Source organism: Mus caroli, chromosome 7 (genome assembly GCF_900094665.2).
Source record: "Mus caroli chromosome 7, CAROLI_EIJ_v1.1, whole genome shotgun sequence".
In the NCBI taxonomy this organism is placed as follows: domain Eukaryota; kingdom Metazoa; phylum Chordata; class Mammalia; order Rodentia; family Muridae; genus Mus; species Mus caroli.
Window position 1 is genome coordinate 101901624 of NC_034576.1, and position 14983 is coordinate 101916606.

The 14983-nt window shown below is 50.6% G+C and overlaps 1 protein-coding gene across 1 annotated transcript in view; it reads right to left on the bottom strand.

The window, feature by feature from the left end:
• Positions 1-556: 556 nt before the first annotated feature.
• Mogat2 (monoacylglycerol O-acyltransferase 2) overlaps positions 557-14983 on the bottom strand; it is a 20280-nt gene continuing 5853 nt past the window's right edge. Inside the window, exons 2-6 of the mRNA XM_021168993.1 lie at positions 14214-14392; positions 5009-5213; positions 4505-4679; positions 3767-3966; positions 557-1425 (exon numbers count right to left, since the gene is read on the bottom strand). Coding sequence (XP_021024652.1) covers positions 1271-1425; positions 3767-3966; positions 4505-4679; positions 5009-5213; positions 14214-14392 — 914 coding nt within the window. The 3' untranslated portion in view covers positions 557-1270. The remainder of the gene's footprint in view (positions 1426-3766; positions 3967-4504; positions 4680-5008; positions 5214-14213; positions 14393-14983) is intronic.

The window sequence follows — 14983 nt, forward strand, 5'->3', positions numbered from 1 at the left end:
GACTAGGATCCAGTGCACACTTCTCCAGTGTCTGTAGAAACTGTTCCTACGAGGGATCTGCTCCCCGTTAGAGACAAGCAGCAGTCAGACACCTTTTCAGCTCAGCCACACCCTGTGCTTATGCGACTGTTGTGGCATCTACAATTCAGGAACCCAGCTTTCTCCTGGCCAGAGTATACAGCCCATTGGAGACACACAGCCACCCAGGATGGCTAGTCAGGAAAGAGAGACTGACTGACATTGGTTTTTTTTGGTTTGTTTGTTTGATTGATTGATTTGGTTTTTGACATTGGGTTTCTCTTTGTAGCCCTGGCTGTCCTGGAACTCTATTTGTAGACCAGGCTGGCCTTGAGCTCAGAGATCCCCCTACCTCAGCTTCCCAAGTGCTGGGATTAAAGGCGTGCGCCCCCACAGCCTAAGTTGACATGGTCTTCTAAGACCCAATCTGACCAGATCCTGAGGAGGTGAGTTGGACCCATGTGACAAAGCTAAGGGCTCAACCTGAGGCTCCAGGCAGCCCTGTTGGTTTGGAGAGAGAAAAGAAGGGAGTTAAGACAGACAGACTCCTTTCATTTATTGAAGTAACATGTACAGCGCTGCCCTTCTGTGCCAAGACAGAGGCTGGAGTTCACTAGAAAGCATGAGTAAGAGGCTCTCTGGTGGAGCCTCTGTGGTGAGCAGTGTGGCTTCCAGGTCATTAAGGCTAGGGAAACTGAGACTCAGGATATGGGAAGGAGACTTATCCTCGGTCATAGTCAGTGACCCCTGTCCTCCTTATCTGCCTTCTGGGCTCCTTTGGTATCATAGCTCAGAGGACCCAGAATCTGAAGAAACATAGAGTAGGTGCCAGGGCAGACTTGGCTCCCCGACTCTGCCTCCGAGGGAAGAAGCAGCATCCAGGGAGCACAGGGAGGCCTGGGCTGCTGGCGTCTCTTGCACTGCCCCTCAAGGGTACATGAAGAACAGTTTTGTTCTCTTTCTCCCTGGTTGTCCTTTGGTCATGTTTGAATGACATTACAATTGTAGGGAGAGACCTCAGAAATTACTCTCTGCCTGCTTTTTCCCCATTCTACAGATGTGCAGACAGGCCAAGGACAGGAAGACCTCAGAGCTTTGGCTGCAGGTTCAAATCCCAGGGTTAGGAGCTGCCTCCTCTTCCATCTTGGCAGCTGTGGCTGGGTTTGTAGGAGTGTCTGGTGGCTGTGGAAGTCCCCCTAATCCCACACTCCTGCAGGCGCTCAGATGCAGCTGTCTTCCGGCTGGGAGACACTTAGCAGAACTCCAGATGCTGGTCCTCAGGGACGTTGAACTTGAGTTTGTGTTCCTCAAAGAGCTTGCAGAGCTCCTTGATATAGCGCTGGTGAAGCCGGTCCACCTCCTCCCTTGAGGGCTGTGGTGTCATCTGCACCTCGATGGGCTTCCCCACTGCAAGGGACAGAGGAGGACAATGGCCCAGAATGAGCAGCACTGCAGTGCTAGGGGCCCTGGGGCAGGCCATCCCATAAAGTGTCCCACTACCATTCCCTCCTCCTCTGATCAGATCCTCCTCTCCCCTCCCTCCCTCCCTCCCTCCTTCCTCCTTCCCTCACCCCATGTTTGTGTATAAGTGTAAGTTCATGTGCACGTATACGCATGTGGAAGCTAGAAGTTAATCTCTAGTATTGTTCTTCAGATGCGATCAACCATACTTATGGACACACAAGTCTTTCATTGGTCTGGAACTAATTATTTAAGCTAGGTTGGCCAGCTAGTAAGCCCCAGGGATCCTTCTGTGTTGGGATTAAAAGCATGTGCCACCATACCCGGCTTTTTTCATTGGTACTGGGGTTTCAAACTTAGGTTCCCTGGCTTGCACATTATCAACTGAGCTGTCTCCCAAACCCTCAGGACTGAATTCCAAGGTTTTAGGACATTCACTTCCAGACTCTTCGTATAGCAACAGCCAGCTTTCAGTATGCTGGGCAATATGCCTGCTCTCTACATACATTCTCTCCCTTCATCCTAGGCACACAAAATCTGTCACCATTCTTACTTGATCGGTGATGCAATGAGGCTCAGAAAAGTTAAATAACTGATCCAAGTAACCAGGTAGAAGCAGTCCTCGGTTCACACATCACCTCCAGGGTGCACACAATGACTGACTGCAGGCTGCACTCGTCACCTCCAGGGTGTTCATGTCACCTCTAGGCTGCACATGTCACCTCCAGGGTTTACACATCACCTCCAGGGTACATGATTCTGAGAGTTCAAAGTGTCAGAATTGGAGGTGCCTGCACTTCTAGAATGGAAGTGGAGGAGCCACAGCCCAGGCAGCTCTTCTTCCTTCACTGGCATGTGCCCTGATGTGCAACACTCCCTAGGCATAGGGAGGAATCCGGAAGACGCTCAGAAAACCTATAAATCTGCCTGGCCAGGAAAGCAGTTCTCTCGTCTTGGAACTATCTCTGGAGGCAGCAGCAGCACCTAAATATGTGAGGACATTGCCATACAACCAGTGAGGCCCATAATGTAAGGATGACCAAATCCGTGCTCAACTAACAAGTGGGTGGATGGGTGGATGGGTAGAGTTGAAATGGAGTCCCTTCCACAAGTGTCAGAATGAGAATCCAAGAAGAAAACAAAAGAGGCATACAAGTAGCTGAAAAACTATGTTAAGTCTATATACCAAAGCCGTTAATTTCTTACAGGAAGAGCCCCCAGAGTCTAATACAAAGTCTATTGATTATTAGTTGGCACACACATTTAAAAACTTTCCTTCTGGTTCCTGTGTCTATGTGTTCATGTGCATGTGTGAGCATACACCCTTCTGGTTCCTGTGTGTGGACGTTGTACATCGTGGTGCGGAGCCTAGTGCGCACCACGATGTACACCCTTCTGGTTCCTGTGTCTATGTGTTCATGTGCATGTGTGAGCATACACCCTTCTGGTTCCTGTGTCTATGTGTTCATGTGCATGTGTGAGCATACACGAAGCCCAGAGGTCAATGGTGAATATTTTCCTCAATCACGCTTCACCCTAATTTTTGAGACAAGGTCTCTCACTAAACTTGGAGCTTGCCCACTGGTAGACTGCCAGTCACCAAGCCCTAGAGATTTTATTTCTGTCCCTCCAGTCTAGGATTACAGGTGCTCACCACCATGCCTTGTTCCCAGCTCTCATTGGGCACTGGAGGTGGGGGTGGGGGTCAAATTCATGCTTGCTCTGCAAACACTTTATTGGTTGAGCTATCTCCTCAGCCCCAGATCACAATTAAACCATCCTTCTCTGACCTAACGAAAGGTCAGATAGATTCCAGATACAACCTTAGTTCTGTTCGTCAAAGGCAATGTGAGCTTCTGGAAGTTATTTTACTTCTTCGAGCCTCACATTACACCAATGAAATGGGGATAATAGTCCCTTAAAGGTTGTTAGGACAAACCAAGCTCCCATGTGGTAATAGCTGACACATTGACAGATCCCCTGTCCTCTCTTGTAGAGAATGAGTTCTCAGCCATCAGTGTCTCTCTTTAAGAATAAGTACTCAGACATTAGAACCTCTCTTTGAGAATAAGTACTGAGCCAGCAGTACCTTTGTGTCTGTTCAGCTCTTATCCCAGACTGCCTTCTGGTAGGGTTATCTGTCTGGGGGGGGGGGGTGTGCATCCCTATTTAGATTGTGAGTTCCTTGAGGATGGGAACATCTCTTGCCCATCATCTAGTTCCCTTGTAGCATCTAGCTCAGGCCCTATTCCTGATCCTGTGCTGCCCAGTCTAGATCTCAGCTCACCTATGGTGGTGATGGGCTGGCGGAAGGGCATGAGGCCAAAGCTGTACTGGAAGACACCTCTGCCATGGAAGAGAGGTAGGGAGATGCCCATGATCTTCTGTAGCCGGTTCTGGATCCAGCGCAGCCAGGTACCAGGGGTGTTCTCAACCTGGTTGAACAGGTTGTTTTCTCCAAAGGAGAAGATTGGCACAAGAGCTGCCCTAGAGGGACACAGGAGAGGACGTATGGAAGAACCCGGAAAGGCACGGATGAAAAGCAGAGACTCAGTAGCTAGAAGCTGGAGCAGACCTTCCCTGACCCCTCTCTGACCTCCCAAGGGCCTTTTCAGGCTCCCAGTCTCTTGTGTGGCAACCATGACAGGTAGATCAGAATGTTCTAGAACATTTTTACTTCTTATTCCTTCTTGTGCCAACTGGCTCAACTTCCTCTGATGCCTCTCCCCATGTTGGGAGAGCAGCTCTGCAGATTCCAACCTCCTTCTTCCAGGTGCCCAAAGGTCTGAGAGTTCACACCAGCAGTAGGGAACACAGCCCTTCTCACCTAGCTCTACCAATTCCCCCAGGCTCCTTTAGGGAAATGTATCTAGAAACTTGCCTGTGAGATACCACCTTATCATGACTTTCATTGTATGGTCTGAGTAGCTCCTCACCAAAATAGAAGCTACAGTCATCTTTGCTGTCTCCCCAACACAACACAAACCTACAATGAGCCTACAGTGTTGTCCCCAGAGTTCCATACCCATGCATCAGGGCGAGTTTGATGAAGCCCTTGCGATTCTTCAGCAGCAGCCTGTAGGCTCCAGGCCTGGCGTCCAGTGCCTCCTGCGCGCCCCCAACAATGATGGCAAGCAAGTTCCCGCCGCCCTTCCTGCTCAGAATGTGATCAGCACTCACCTTTTCTGATGAGACCAGCCCTGGAGAGAGAGCAAGGTGGGCCAGATACTAGGTGAAGGGGACAGGACTGCGAAGATGGGTACAGCCCAAGAAAGACCATCACAATGCCCACAGAAGCCATGATTTCCCAAACAACACCTGCACCACCTGGCGTCTCTGCATTCTCTAATTTCTCCCAACCCCTCATGAGCTTTCCCAGAACAGAAATGCAGGATGTTCTTTGGGTCTAGCCTCTGCTGTTACTGAACAAGTACTTGAAAGAAACACAGAGCAGTTGACAGTCCTCTGTCAGATCCCCCTATCCACCCAGCTTCCTCCTGACTACCTGGGGCTGGGTAAAGAGACTCACCCCCAGACATGATGTAATCTCGGAAGAAGGGGGCCCGGAACCACACAGTCAGCATCATCAGATAGGAGCGGATGCCTGGGAAGAGCGAGGTAAAGCCCGTGCTTTCAGTGCACAGGTTAAGAAAGGCTCCAGCCGCCAGGACTCCATGGGGGTGGAAGCCTGCGATGTAGTTCCGGGAAGGGTCCAGCTCAGCTGTCTTGACCAACTGCAAGAGACAGTAAACTGGTGATGAACAGCAGGTCCTGGCTGTGCTACTGGCTTGTGTCAGTCTGGGCCTCTGAGTCTCAGGATGTTCATAATCCTGAGTATACTGGATGCTTCCACAGAGATGGGTGCTGTGTGGGACAGTGGGTAACACATGGGTGCCCACAGACTGGGTGCTGGCTCTGGGCAAATTGTTCACCTGATGCCTGTGTATGAAGTTGGAACACTTGGCCCTGTCCCGGGAAGACCCTGTCCCTTCTGCTGAGAGGCTTAGGCAGAAAGAGACTGGAATTCTTGGTTACTGGGTAAGAGCTGTGATAGCTTGAATGGGAATAGCTCCTATAGGCTTATATATTTGAATGTTTGGTCCATAGTTGGAGGAACTGTTTTGGGAAGGATTAAGAGGCATGGCCTTGTTGGAGGAGGTGTGTCACTGGAAGTGGGCTTTGAGATTTAAAAAACCCACATCAGACCCAGTCTGGCTTTCTCCCTGCCTCCAATTTGTGGATAAGCTCTCAGCGATTGCTTGAGCGCCATGCCTGCCAGCTTGCCACTGTGCTTACTGTCGTAATGACCATGGACTCACTCTCCGAAGCTGAGCAAGCCCCTGGTTAAATATTTTCTTTTATAGGTTGCCTTGGCTATGGTGTCTCTTCATAGAGATAGAAAAGTAGCTAAGACAGAAGTGATATGAGGGCCACATAGGGGCGCCACGATGCAGGCATCACCCCATCTTAACCTCACTCAAAAGGCAAAAGAAAGTACAGGGAGGAAACAACAGAGACTGTCACAAAATAGGAGAAAGGCAAGGACTGACTCCTTAAGTTGTTCTCTGATCTCCACAGGTGGGCCATGGCATGCACAGACACATAGAGACACAGGCACAGACAGACAGACAGACACATATACAGAGACAGATAGACACACGGAGAGAGACAGAAAGACAAACAGACACACACACACACACACACACACACACACACACACTGCTCTGCCTGGGTGCTATCTACATTCAAAGATCACTGCTGGAGGCCATGTTACAGGTGGGAGCAGTCCTTTCTCACTCTGCCAGGAACCTGTTTGCCCCTTGCTCTGGGAGCCACAGTCATGGGAGTAGTGAGCAGGTCACAGCCCCCTGGCTGATCCCTGGGCAAGAGGCCTCCTGTTAGGACCGGCAGCATGGACTTTGCACCCCCTGGGAGAGAGGCAGTACTTTCCACAGACTAAGCTTTGCCAAGTGAACAGCCATCCTGTCAGCAAGCTGAAACTCACACAGTAGCAGACTCCCTGAGGATTCTTCTTGCTGCCTCTGGGGTCACAGCTGGCCTCAGCAATCTGGGAGTAAACACGGGGTCCTGAGCCTGTCTGCCCATCCAGGCATTGAGCTCCCAATTCTCCTGTCCTTGATCTTGACTTGACCTATGAAAACCCTTACCACACAGGGTCCCCCAAACCCCTCCAGAGTACCACAGGTCCCTGCAAGAAGGATTGCAGGAGCCACAGGCAGAGGGGCTGTTGCCTTCCCATATGAAGTCCAGCCCCTCCCCTAGTGCAGAGGGGACCTAGGAGATGTTGGAAACCCCAGTGGAGTCAGAGCTCTGGTTTTTGTCACTGGGAGAGGCGCAGTATCCCAGGATAAGGTGGTCATTCCTTATTCCTTACATGGGAACACTTGCTATGTAAATTCTGCCCCTCTATGAAAACAAATGGAAATTTATGAAAGCAAAACAAAAGAGAATGGATCTTGCATCCCAGTAGCTCACGGCTGAGGGGTTTAGCCTACGGAATTGCTTGCACTTTGGGCAAACACCATCTGAGCAATGTCATTCGTGGAAGAATTGGTTTTTGTTAATATCAGAAACTTGTCCCCCAAACAGATGTCCACCAACAGGGCTTGTCGGGACAAACCGGGAATGAGGCACACAAGGGACACTACAGCCAGAGAGGATTATGAAACAAGCTGAGATCACATGTCAAGTGAGCAGCCAGGAGCAGGACAGCGAGTGCAGGGCATGGCCACCGAGCATGGCTGCACCAAACACTGATGCTCAGAGATGCTCCCAAGGATGGGACCTGGGGTGATGAGTATGTCCTAGAACGGGGGAGTGGTGGCTGCTGTGTGTGTGTGTGTGTGCTAGAGGACAATCTCAGGTGTCATCTTCAGAAATGTCACCAACTTCCTGTGAGACATTGTCTCTCATTTGGCCAGCACTCAGGACTTAGGCTAGACTATCTAGCCAGTGAACCCTGTGGATCCTCCCTGTCTCCGCCGCCTCAGTGAGAGGATTACAGGTGACCAGTACACCTGGCATTTTTACATTTGTACTGGGCATCAAATTCAAGTTTTCAGGCTTTCAAGTGAGGCAAGTGCTTTACTTCCTCAGCCCTAGAACGGAGTCTTTTTATACCTGCTTTTCTGCCCTGGATTTTGAACAAGAACACATTACTACTTTAAATAAACACATGCACAAATGAATAATTGTACCCATGGCAGTAAAGCATTTGCATAGAGAGAAATATCCTGGGGAGCATGGGGTCCCTGTGAACTGACATTTGCATACATATTGACGTGCACACATGCAAGTGTGTGCCCTGGAGGATGACCGTGGTCCCACTGAGTGCTGGTTTGAGCTTTCCCATAGGTGGTTCCTACTGGTATCTTCTGTGCTACCCAGCCACTGTTCCCTGGGAAGACTGGAGGCTATGTCTCCTATGCATCCTGTCTCCACAACACTACAGGACAGAGGAGATGTCTCAGCAGACTGAGGGAAAGAAGGAAGGAAGCCAGCAGAAGAGGCTGATGTGGCTTCCTCAGGATGACGGCATCTCCGACCCTTATCCTGTCCTGACACATCACCTGGATTCCACCGATCTCGTGAGAGAGAGTATCCTAAGCTAGGAGTCTAGAAGCTCACCTCAGGATTCCACCGGACCCTGCTCCTCCATGCCTCAGCTGTTAACAGGGCAGTGGTAATGCTTGCCTGATAGACTTGTTACAGGTTGCCAGGAGGAAGAAGAGGAGCGTTGGTGAAGTCCACCGGTCTCTCTGCAGCCCCCTCAGTTCTGCTAAAGCAGGGAAGGGCCAAGCCAAATGTGGGTGTCTGGAGAAATCTGGGCTGGGCCTGGCACTGGGCAGTGGGATTGAGAGGAGGGTCAGCCAGGTTGATAGACTTTAGAGCGCCTCATCTATCCGTATCACCTGTACTCCATAGTACCCAGTCTTTGAAAGTCTATGGTTGAGTCAAGTGCACTTGGAAACAGCTGTGGAGTCTCACCACTGACTCCAAAGCACACTCCCAGCTCCAGAAGGGAGCCCACTTCATCGTGACTCATTTCTTTCTCGGCTGCCCTGATAACCGCCAATCTGTTCTCCATCTTTCCGGGTTTGCCTGTCCTGGACAATGTATACAGGAAACCACACACATATGACCTTTATAACTGGATTCTTGGACTTGCTGGCATATGTTCAAGGTCTCTAAGTTAATTTCATGCCCTGTTACGGATTGTACTTCACTCCATTTTTATGAGCAAATAATATTCCATTGTATGGACAGACTGCTACTTTGTTTATCAGCTGACAAGCACTTGAGTACTTTCTAACTCTTTGGCTGTTATGAACATCATGGCCCTGAATATGTATGAACATTCTTTCAGTTCTGAAGGAAAATCCCAAAATATTACTTTTAATCGTAAGACCCGCCTCCAAGCCTGCACAGAAGACCCCAACATCATACAGTGCTCTATCACACTAGCTTAGTCCAGGCTCTCCGTATGTGCCCCGTGCCTTCTCAAACCCTTCTGTGCCTCACAGGCTCCAGGGTTCACTGACCTCTTAGCTCTTTTAGACACACAAAGCACCTGTACAGCTAGCTAGCTTACAACACTTACCTGGGCCCTAGAGGCTGGCTACAGTGTGGTAGCCTATTGCACAAGTGAGCTATTGGAGTACAGAGGCGATAAGAGAATTGCCTAGAAGCACAGAGGTGACTTGGATCTAAGACCTGCCATCTCTTGCTGAGAGCGTAGGAGGGAGCCAGAAAGCCTTTGCTTCGGGACACAGAGCACGCAGGACTGGCTTTGGAACTCTGGCACTCAGGAATAGCTTTGGAACTTTAGTCCAGGTTACCTCCCTCAGGCTGTGCATCAGCAGCCTCCTCACGCACTCCAGGACAGGTGGACCGAGATTTTCATACAGGGAAAGTGGTTCATGACCTACCTACTTGTGCACCTAGATTACTTGGCAGGAAAACAGGGTTTGGCTCAGTAGATCTGGTGCTGGCCTTGGGTGTGAGTGTCTATTCCTTGTGTGTGTGAATGAATGAGTGCAGGTGTGCATGTATGTGTGCGCAAGCATGTGTGGCTGGTTGGGTGGGTACGTGTGTGTATGCAGGGCTTGAAGCAACTTCCCTGTATCCTCCATCCAGCCAGATGAATGGTTGAAGAAAAAGCTATCTTATCTGCCCTTGCAATGTCCCGGGTGTGGGTTTGGCCTCCACAGAGTCTCAGTTAAATTCTCTGCTCCACCTTCCTGCCACGCAGTGAGGTCGTCTGCCTGGAGCTCAAGGCCATTTATGGGCATGTTCCTCATTTCTAAGCTATACTCCCATCACCATCTTGAAATCAATATACACTCCACAAATCTCACGGAAGGTGTATTTCTTATGACCCATAAAATACCTTAAGTTTTATACCATTGAGACTATTACAGACTTGAAGACATTAGGTCTGTACGAGGCCTTGGGAGCCGGAAAGAGTGTCAGAGTGGATGAACAGCTGCGGCACTGACTTTGTGCCAGGTATGGCACACACCAACCCACTTTGTCCTCCATTGTCACCCCTGAGAGCAATGTTGGTATCCGTGCCCCAGTGCACAGAGGAGGAAACTGAGACTTGCGGCCTTTCTTTGACTCACACAGCTACTGAGGGATCAAAGGCGGGCTGAGCCCGGGGCATCCAGGCTCCAATTGCAAAGCCCTCCCAAATGCTGCGTGAAAGGCAGTGGATGTTAATGAAGTAGGGGTGTGCTCCAGTCCAGGCCCCCTGCACTGGTGACCTGGGGAACTGGGATGGCAAGAGTGAAAAGAGGGGTGGGTAAGGGCTCAGGCTGCAGGAGCTTGCAGGCTGTTGCAAAGATGGGTTTTATTCCAAGGAAGAGAGCACGAGGAACAAGCGGAACACAGAGAAAGAAAGGCTCTTGGTTGGACTTAGGGTAAAGAGAAGGAGGGATGAGTCAGAGGGGGGAGTTTAGGACCCAGAACACAGGTTCTGGAGCAATGGTCCTCACTAAGGGGAGCAAGTTTGCCATCTCCCACCCCTGTCTGTCTATGGACATTTTCAGTTGTCACGGCTGAAGACGATGGTGCTGGTACCTGGTAGGTAGTTGCCATGGGTGAGAACAGTAGGAAACAAGGGCTTATCTATCACGGCTGTCAGCAGGGATTGAGAAAGCCTGCTGGAAGCTTCTTGTTGGCAGGGACAGGAGTGGGGTGAGAGGTGGTCAGCACCCCTCCGAGCTGACTCGGACAATGATCTGTGTGATGTGCCCAGCACTTCCTGACCCCAGGTCAGGGTCCTGGCCACAGAACTTGGTCCCTCCCAAGGTCTTGGCCTGTGTAGACAGTGTTTATTCTGGGTGATGAAATCTTCACGGGGACACCGAGCTCCTGGGCCCACCTTTCCCATGTGGTGAGGACAGCCCCTCTCCGTGAACTGCCTGACGCCCCACCGTTAGCTCTTAGGGAGTCAGTAAAGGCGCAATGTTCTGATTTTGTTTGTTCTGATTTTGTTTGATAGTTCCACCCCTGGAAGCTGTTTTGTAAAATCATAGTAACAAATAATCAAGACGTGAAAGTCATCAAAAGACCACTCACTGCACTGGAAGGGGAGTGCAGAGGCTTGGTGTGTGTGTGTGTGTGTGTGTGTGTGTGTGTGTGTGTGTGCAGCAGAGCTAGAAAGAAAAGTATCTAGAAGGGAGGGATAGTATCCCAGGAGTTGGTAGAAAATAAAGTCTGCAAGCTACAGCGTACTCCTGGTCACTCCAATCCTAGGCCAGGCACATCCCAGGAGACCAGCATCTCTCCCTCTGCTGGCCATTCACCGGTATTGCCTGCCCCTGGCTGGAGCTTAGGCACAAAGCCTGGTGTAGGGAAAAAACAAAAAACAAAAAACAAAAAAACCCCCACAACACTAGAATTTTTGCAAATCAGACAGAGTCCCCTGGCCGAGGAAGGATCAGGAAGATGGTGAACATCCTTGTTATCCCTTCTGTCAGCCCTGCTGCTGGAAAACCAAGTGGGCAGAGGCAGATAGATGCCCTTTAGAGCCCTGGGCTACCCAGGTCTGGAAAATGTCTCTTCTGAGCAGAGGCCTCTGGGAACCTCCACTGACCTGAGCCTCTTCAGCCACTACTCGAGCTAGCTTTTGCTTTGGTGGCACTGCACAGCCAGATCCAGCTCAGGAGGCCTCTGGATGAGCAACTGGCCTCTGCCTGTGCTTCGTCCCCTTTACAGAAAGGCTTTTTTTTTTTTTTTTTTTTTCCTGGTGCGCTCAGGACTATAGCTCCCAAAAGGAAAGTGAAGCCAGAGCCAGAATCTGCAAAACTCAGCGGAGCCCAGAACTAAGCAGGCCTCCTTTGATGCCTCTTACACCTCCCCAGAGCACAGGGTGCACACCGTCCCGGAGAACCCTGACCTCCCAGCACAGAGCCTAGAGAGAGGCGAGGCAGGGAGAGGGTTCAGAGTCACAGAGTTCAGAGGTCCTGGAGTGAGGACTTAGCACTCTGCCTAAGACATGCCATGGTTGCTCTTGATTTCCAACAAGCTGTGCTGTGCTGTGCTGTGCTGTGCTGTGCTGTGCTGTGCTGTGCTGTGCTGTGCTGTGCTGTGCATGCTGAGATCCTGGGAGGGGCCCCTAAAGAATGAACAAATCTGAGGAGTGGAAGTGACTGTCATGTTAGTCTAGGCGCCCTCACACTGGACACTAAAATGTTCAATGCCCTCGATGGATAGTCTCTGCTAGCCCCTCCCTGTTCCCTGCCAGCCCCTTTCCTTGAAGGCCCTGCTTACTGGAAAGCTATGGGCTCCTGCATGACCACTGTCACTCAACCTTTGTCAAGCCTTAAGGGGCCCCAGGACTCTCAAAAGGGCACAGGGTATGATCCTTGACTGGAGTCCCCATGATACAAGCAAGTTGCTTAACCTTTGTGAGCCTGTTGGTCCCACCGCTCCCCTTTGGCTAGCAGGGAACTTGAGTCCTGGACTCTGCATGGAGAGGAAGAAGTCAGGCTGGGGGCTGGAGAGATGGCTCAGCGGTTAAGAGCACTGACTGCTCTTCCAAAGGTCCTGAGTTCAAATCCCAGCAACCACATGGTGGTTCACAACCATCCCTAATGAGATCTGACACCCTCTTCTGGGGTTTCTGAAGACAGCTGTAGTATACTTACATATAATAAAGAAATAAATCTTTTAAAAAAATTAAAAAAAAAAGAAGTCAGGCTGGGAAGACTGGTCAGTTCCAGGTAGTGTCCTACTGACTCAATGATATGATGTGAGACCAGCTATTCTCCAAGGGCTTTGTCTTCACAGACTGTTTGAATACACACTGTCCAGGAAGGAACATGGCATCATCTCTACCTTGTTTGTTTGTTTGTTTGTTATTTGAAAACATGGTTTCTCTGTGTACCCTTAGCTGTCCTGGAATTCAGTCTGTAGACCTCAAACTCAGAATTCAAAGATCAATATACCCCTGCCCCTGCCCCTGCCCCTGCCCCGCCCCTGCCCCTGCCTCCTGAGAGCTGGGATTAAAGGCACACGCCACCACTGCACGGATTCTTTTTCATTTTTTAATGATTTATTTATTTTTGTTTTATATGCATTGGTGCTTTGCCTGCGTGTATGTCTGTCTGTGTGAGGGTGTCAGATTCCCTCAAATAGGAGTTTAGACAATTGTAAGCTGCCATGTGGGTTGTAAGAACTACACCTAGGTTCTCGGGAAGAGCAGCCAGTGCTCTTAACCACCGAGCCATCTCTCCAGCCCCTGTTTGTTTGTTTGTTTGTCTGTTTGTTTGTTTTTGAGACAGGGTCTCTCTTCATAGCCCTGGCTATCCTGGAACTTACAATATAGATCAGGTTGGCCTCAAACTCATAAGGCTCTTCCTGCCTCTGCCTTCCAATGCTGGAAATTAAAGGTGTGTTCCACCATGCTCGGCTATCTCTGTCTTAAGTGTGACAGGACAGATTTACAGAGAGACTGGGCAACCCGGCTTAGGTCGCACCACCAATACGTGGCACATCTGGATGAGGATCATGACAAGCCATGCTTTAACTGACCTCACCGGGCCTGCATCCCCACTCCATCTCATCCCATCAGTAAGCCAGCACTGCCTGTGGTCTCTGGGTTCAGTCTACCCATATCCCATCGAAGGAGTCCAACTCTGATCCACTCAGGACCAACCTTCAAGTCCAAGGCCACATGTTCACAGTGACCTGAAGGTGGCATGAACCAAAGATGCCAGATTTGAGGACACTCATGGTAGGAGATGTCTAGCTGCTTGTTGGCTTTTAGGGACACTGAGGCCAGCACGGGCCAAGCCTTGCCTAAGGACGTTCAGCCTGCCTGTGGTAAGGCAGGATGGACTCTGAGGCAGTCCTATACCAGTGCAGAAACATTAAGCCTGTAAGAGAGTTTGCTGTGGGAGTCAGGTCACACCCTATCTGTTTATTTGTAATGTGGGGTTGATGATACCTTAAGACCTACTGTTTGTCACCTGGCTCAAAACCAGGGCTGCTGCTAGCTTTGCTCCTATAAGACACACATATCCCCTTCAAACCACATTTATTCTTCAGTGACCATATTGGTCCCACAACCAGAGAGAAGCAATGCTCTTCCATAAGCCTCGTCCAGGCCCCTGCCTCCCAGCCAGCCTTCTGCTTCTCAGACCTCCTGGCCCCACAGAAATGAGTGGCCCAAGGACCCTTTGACCCCCCCAAAGCCCAGTACTCACAGAGACAGGGAAATAATCCTTCATGTACTTCCATATGGCCAAGCGTCTGAAGAATTGGATGGGCCGGCCTCCCTGCCGCGGCTTGTCCCAGTCCAGGTACCACCAGGTGGCATACAGGACAGAGAAGAGCCAGAACCTCGTGAATAGGAGGCCTACGAAGATGACCATGCAGAGCTGGGCTGGGAGAGAAGCAGGAAAGTTAGAGCTGCAAGTAAGGCAGGTAAAACCCCAGCTTAGCTCTTCCATGACTGTGCCCCCCACCCCGCATCTGCAGCGACCTTCCCCCCTGGTGCCTGCAGCGCCCCCTGTCGGGCACACACCACTGAGTGGAGACCAACTTCTGTGCTTCAGATACCACACTGGCTTGGGGCCCAGTCTAAAGTCATCCCTCCCATCCCCCACTACACCAGATGTCTCAGCCTTCAGCGCTCCCATCCCCAGGAAGGCCATATGCATTCAGCAGGTGCTTGAAGAATGGAGCCATGGGTTGAATGGGTTGCCTTCTGATTACCGTAGGGAATCCCAGAGGACAAAGAGGCACTCCTCTTTCCTGGCCACTTTCTATCCATCCTTGGGCCTCTCCCCATTTGCTGGAGCATCGTTCCCATGGAACACTACCTCACCCTCACTGGTGCAACATCTCTTCCGTTCGCTGATGTTTTCCCTTTCTGTGTCATAATCAAGCCCACGGATCCACACCGGCTATAATCAAGCCCACGGATCCACACCGGCTATAATCAAGCCCACGGATGATCCACACCGGCTATAAT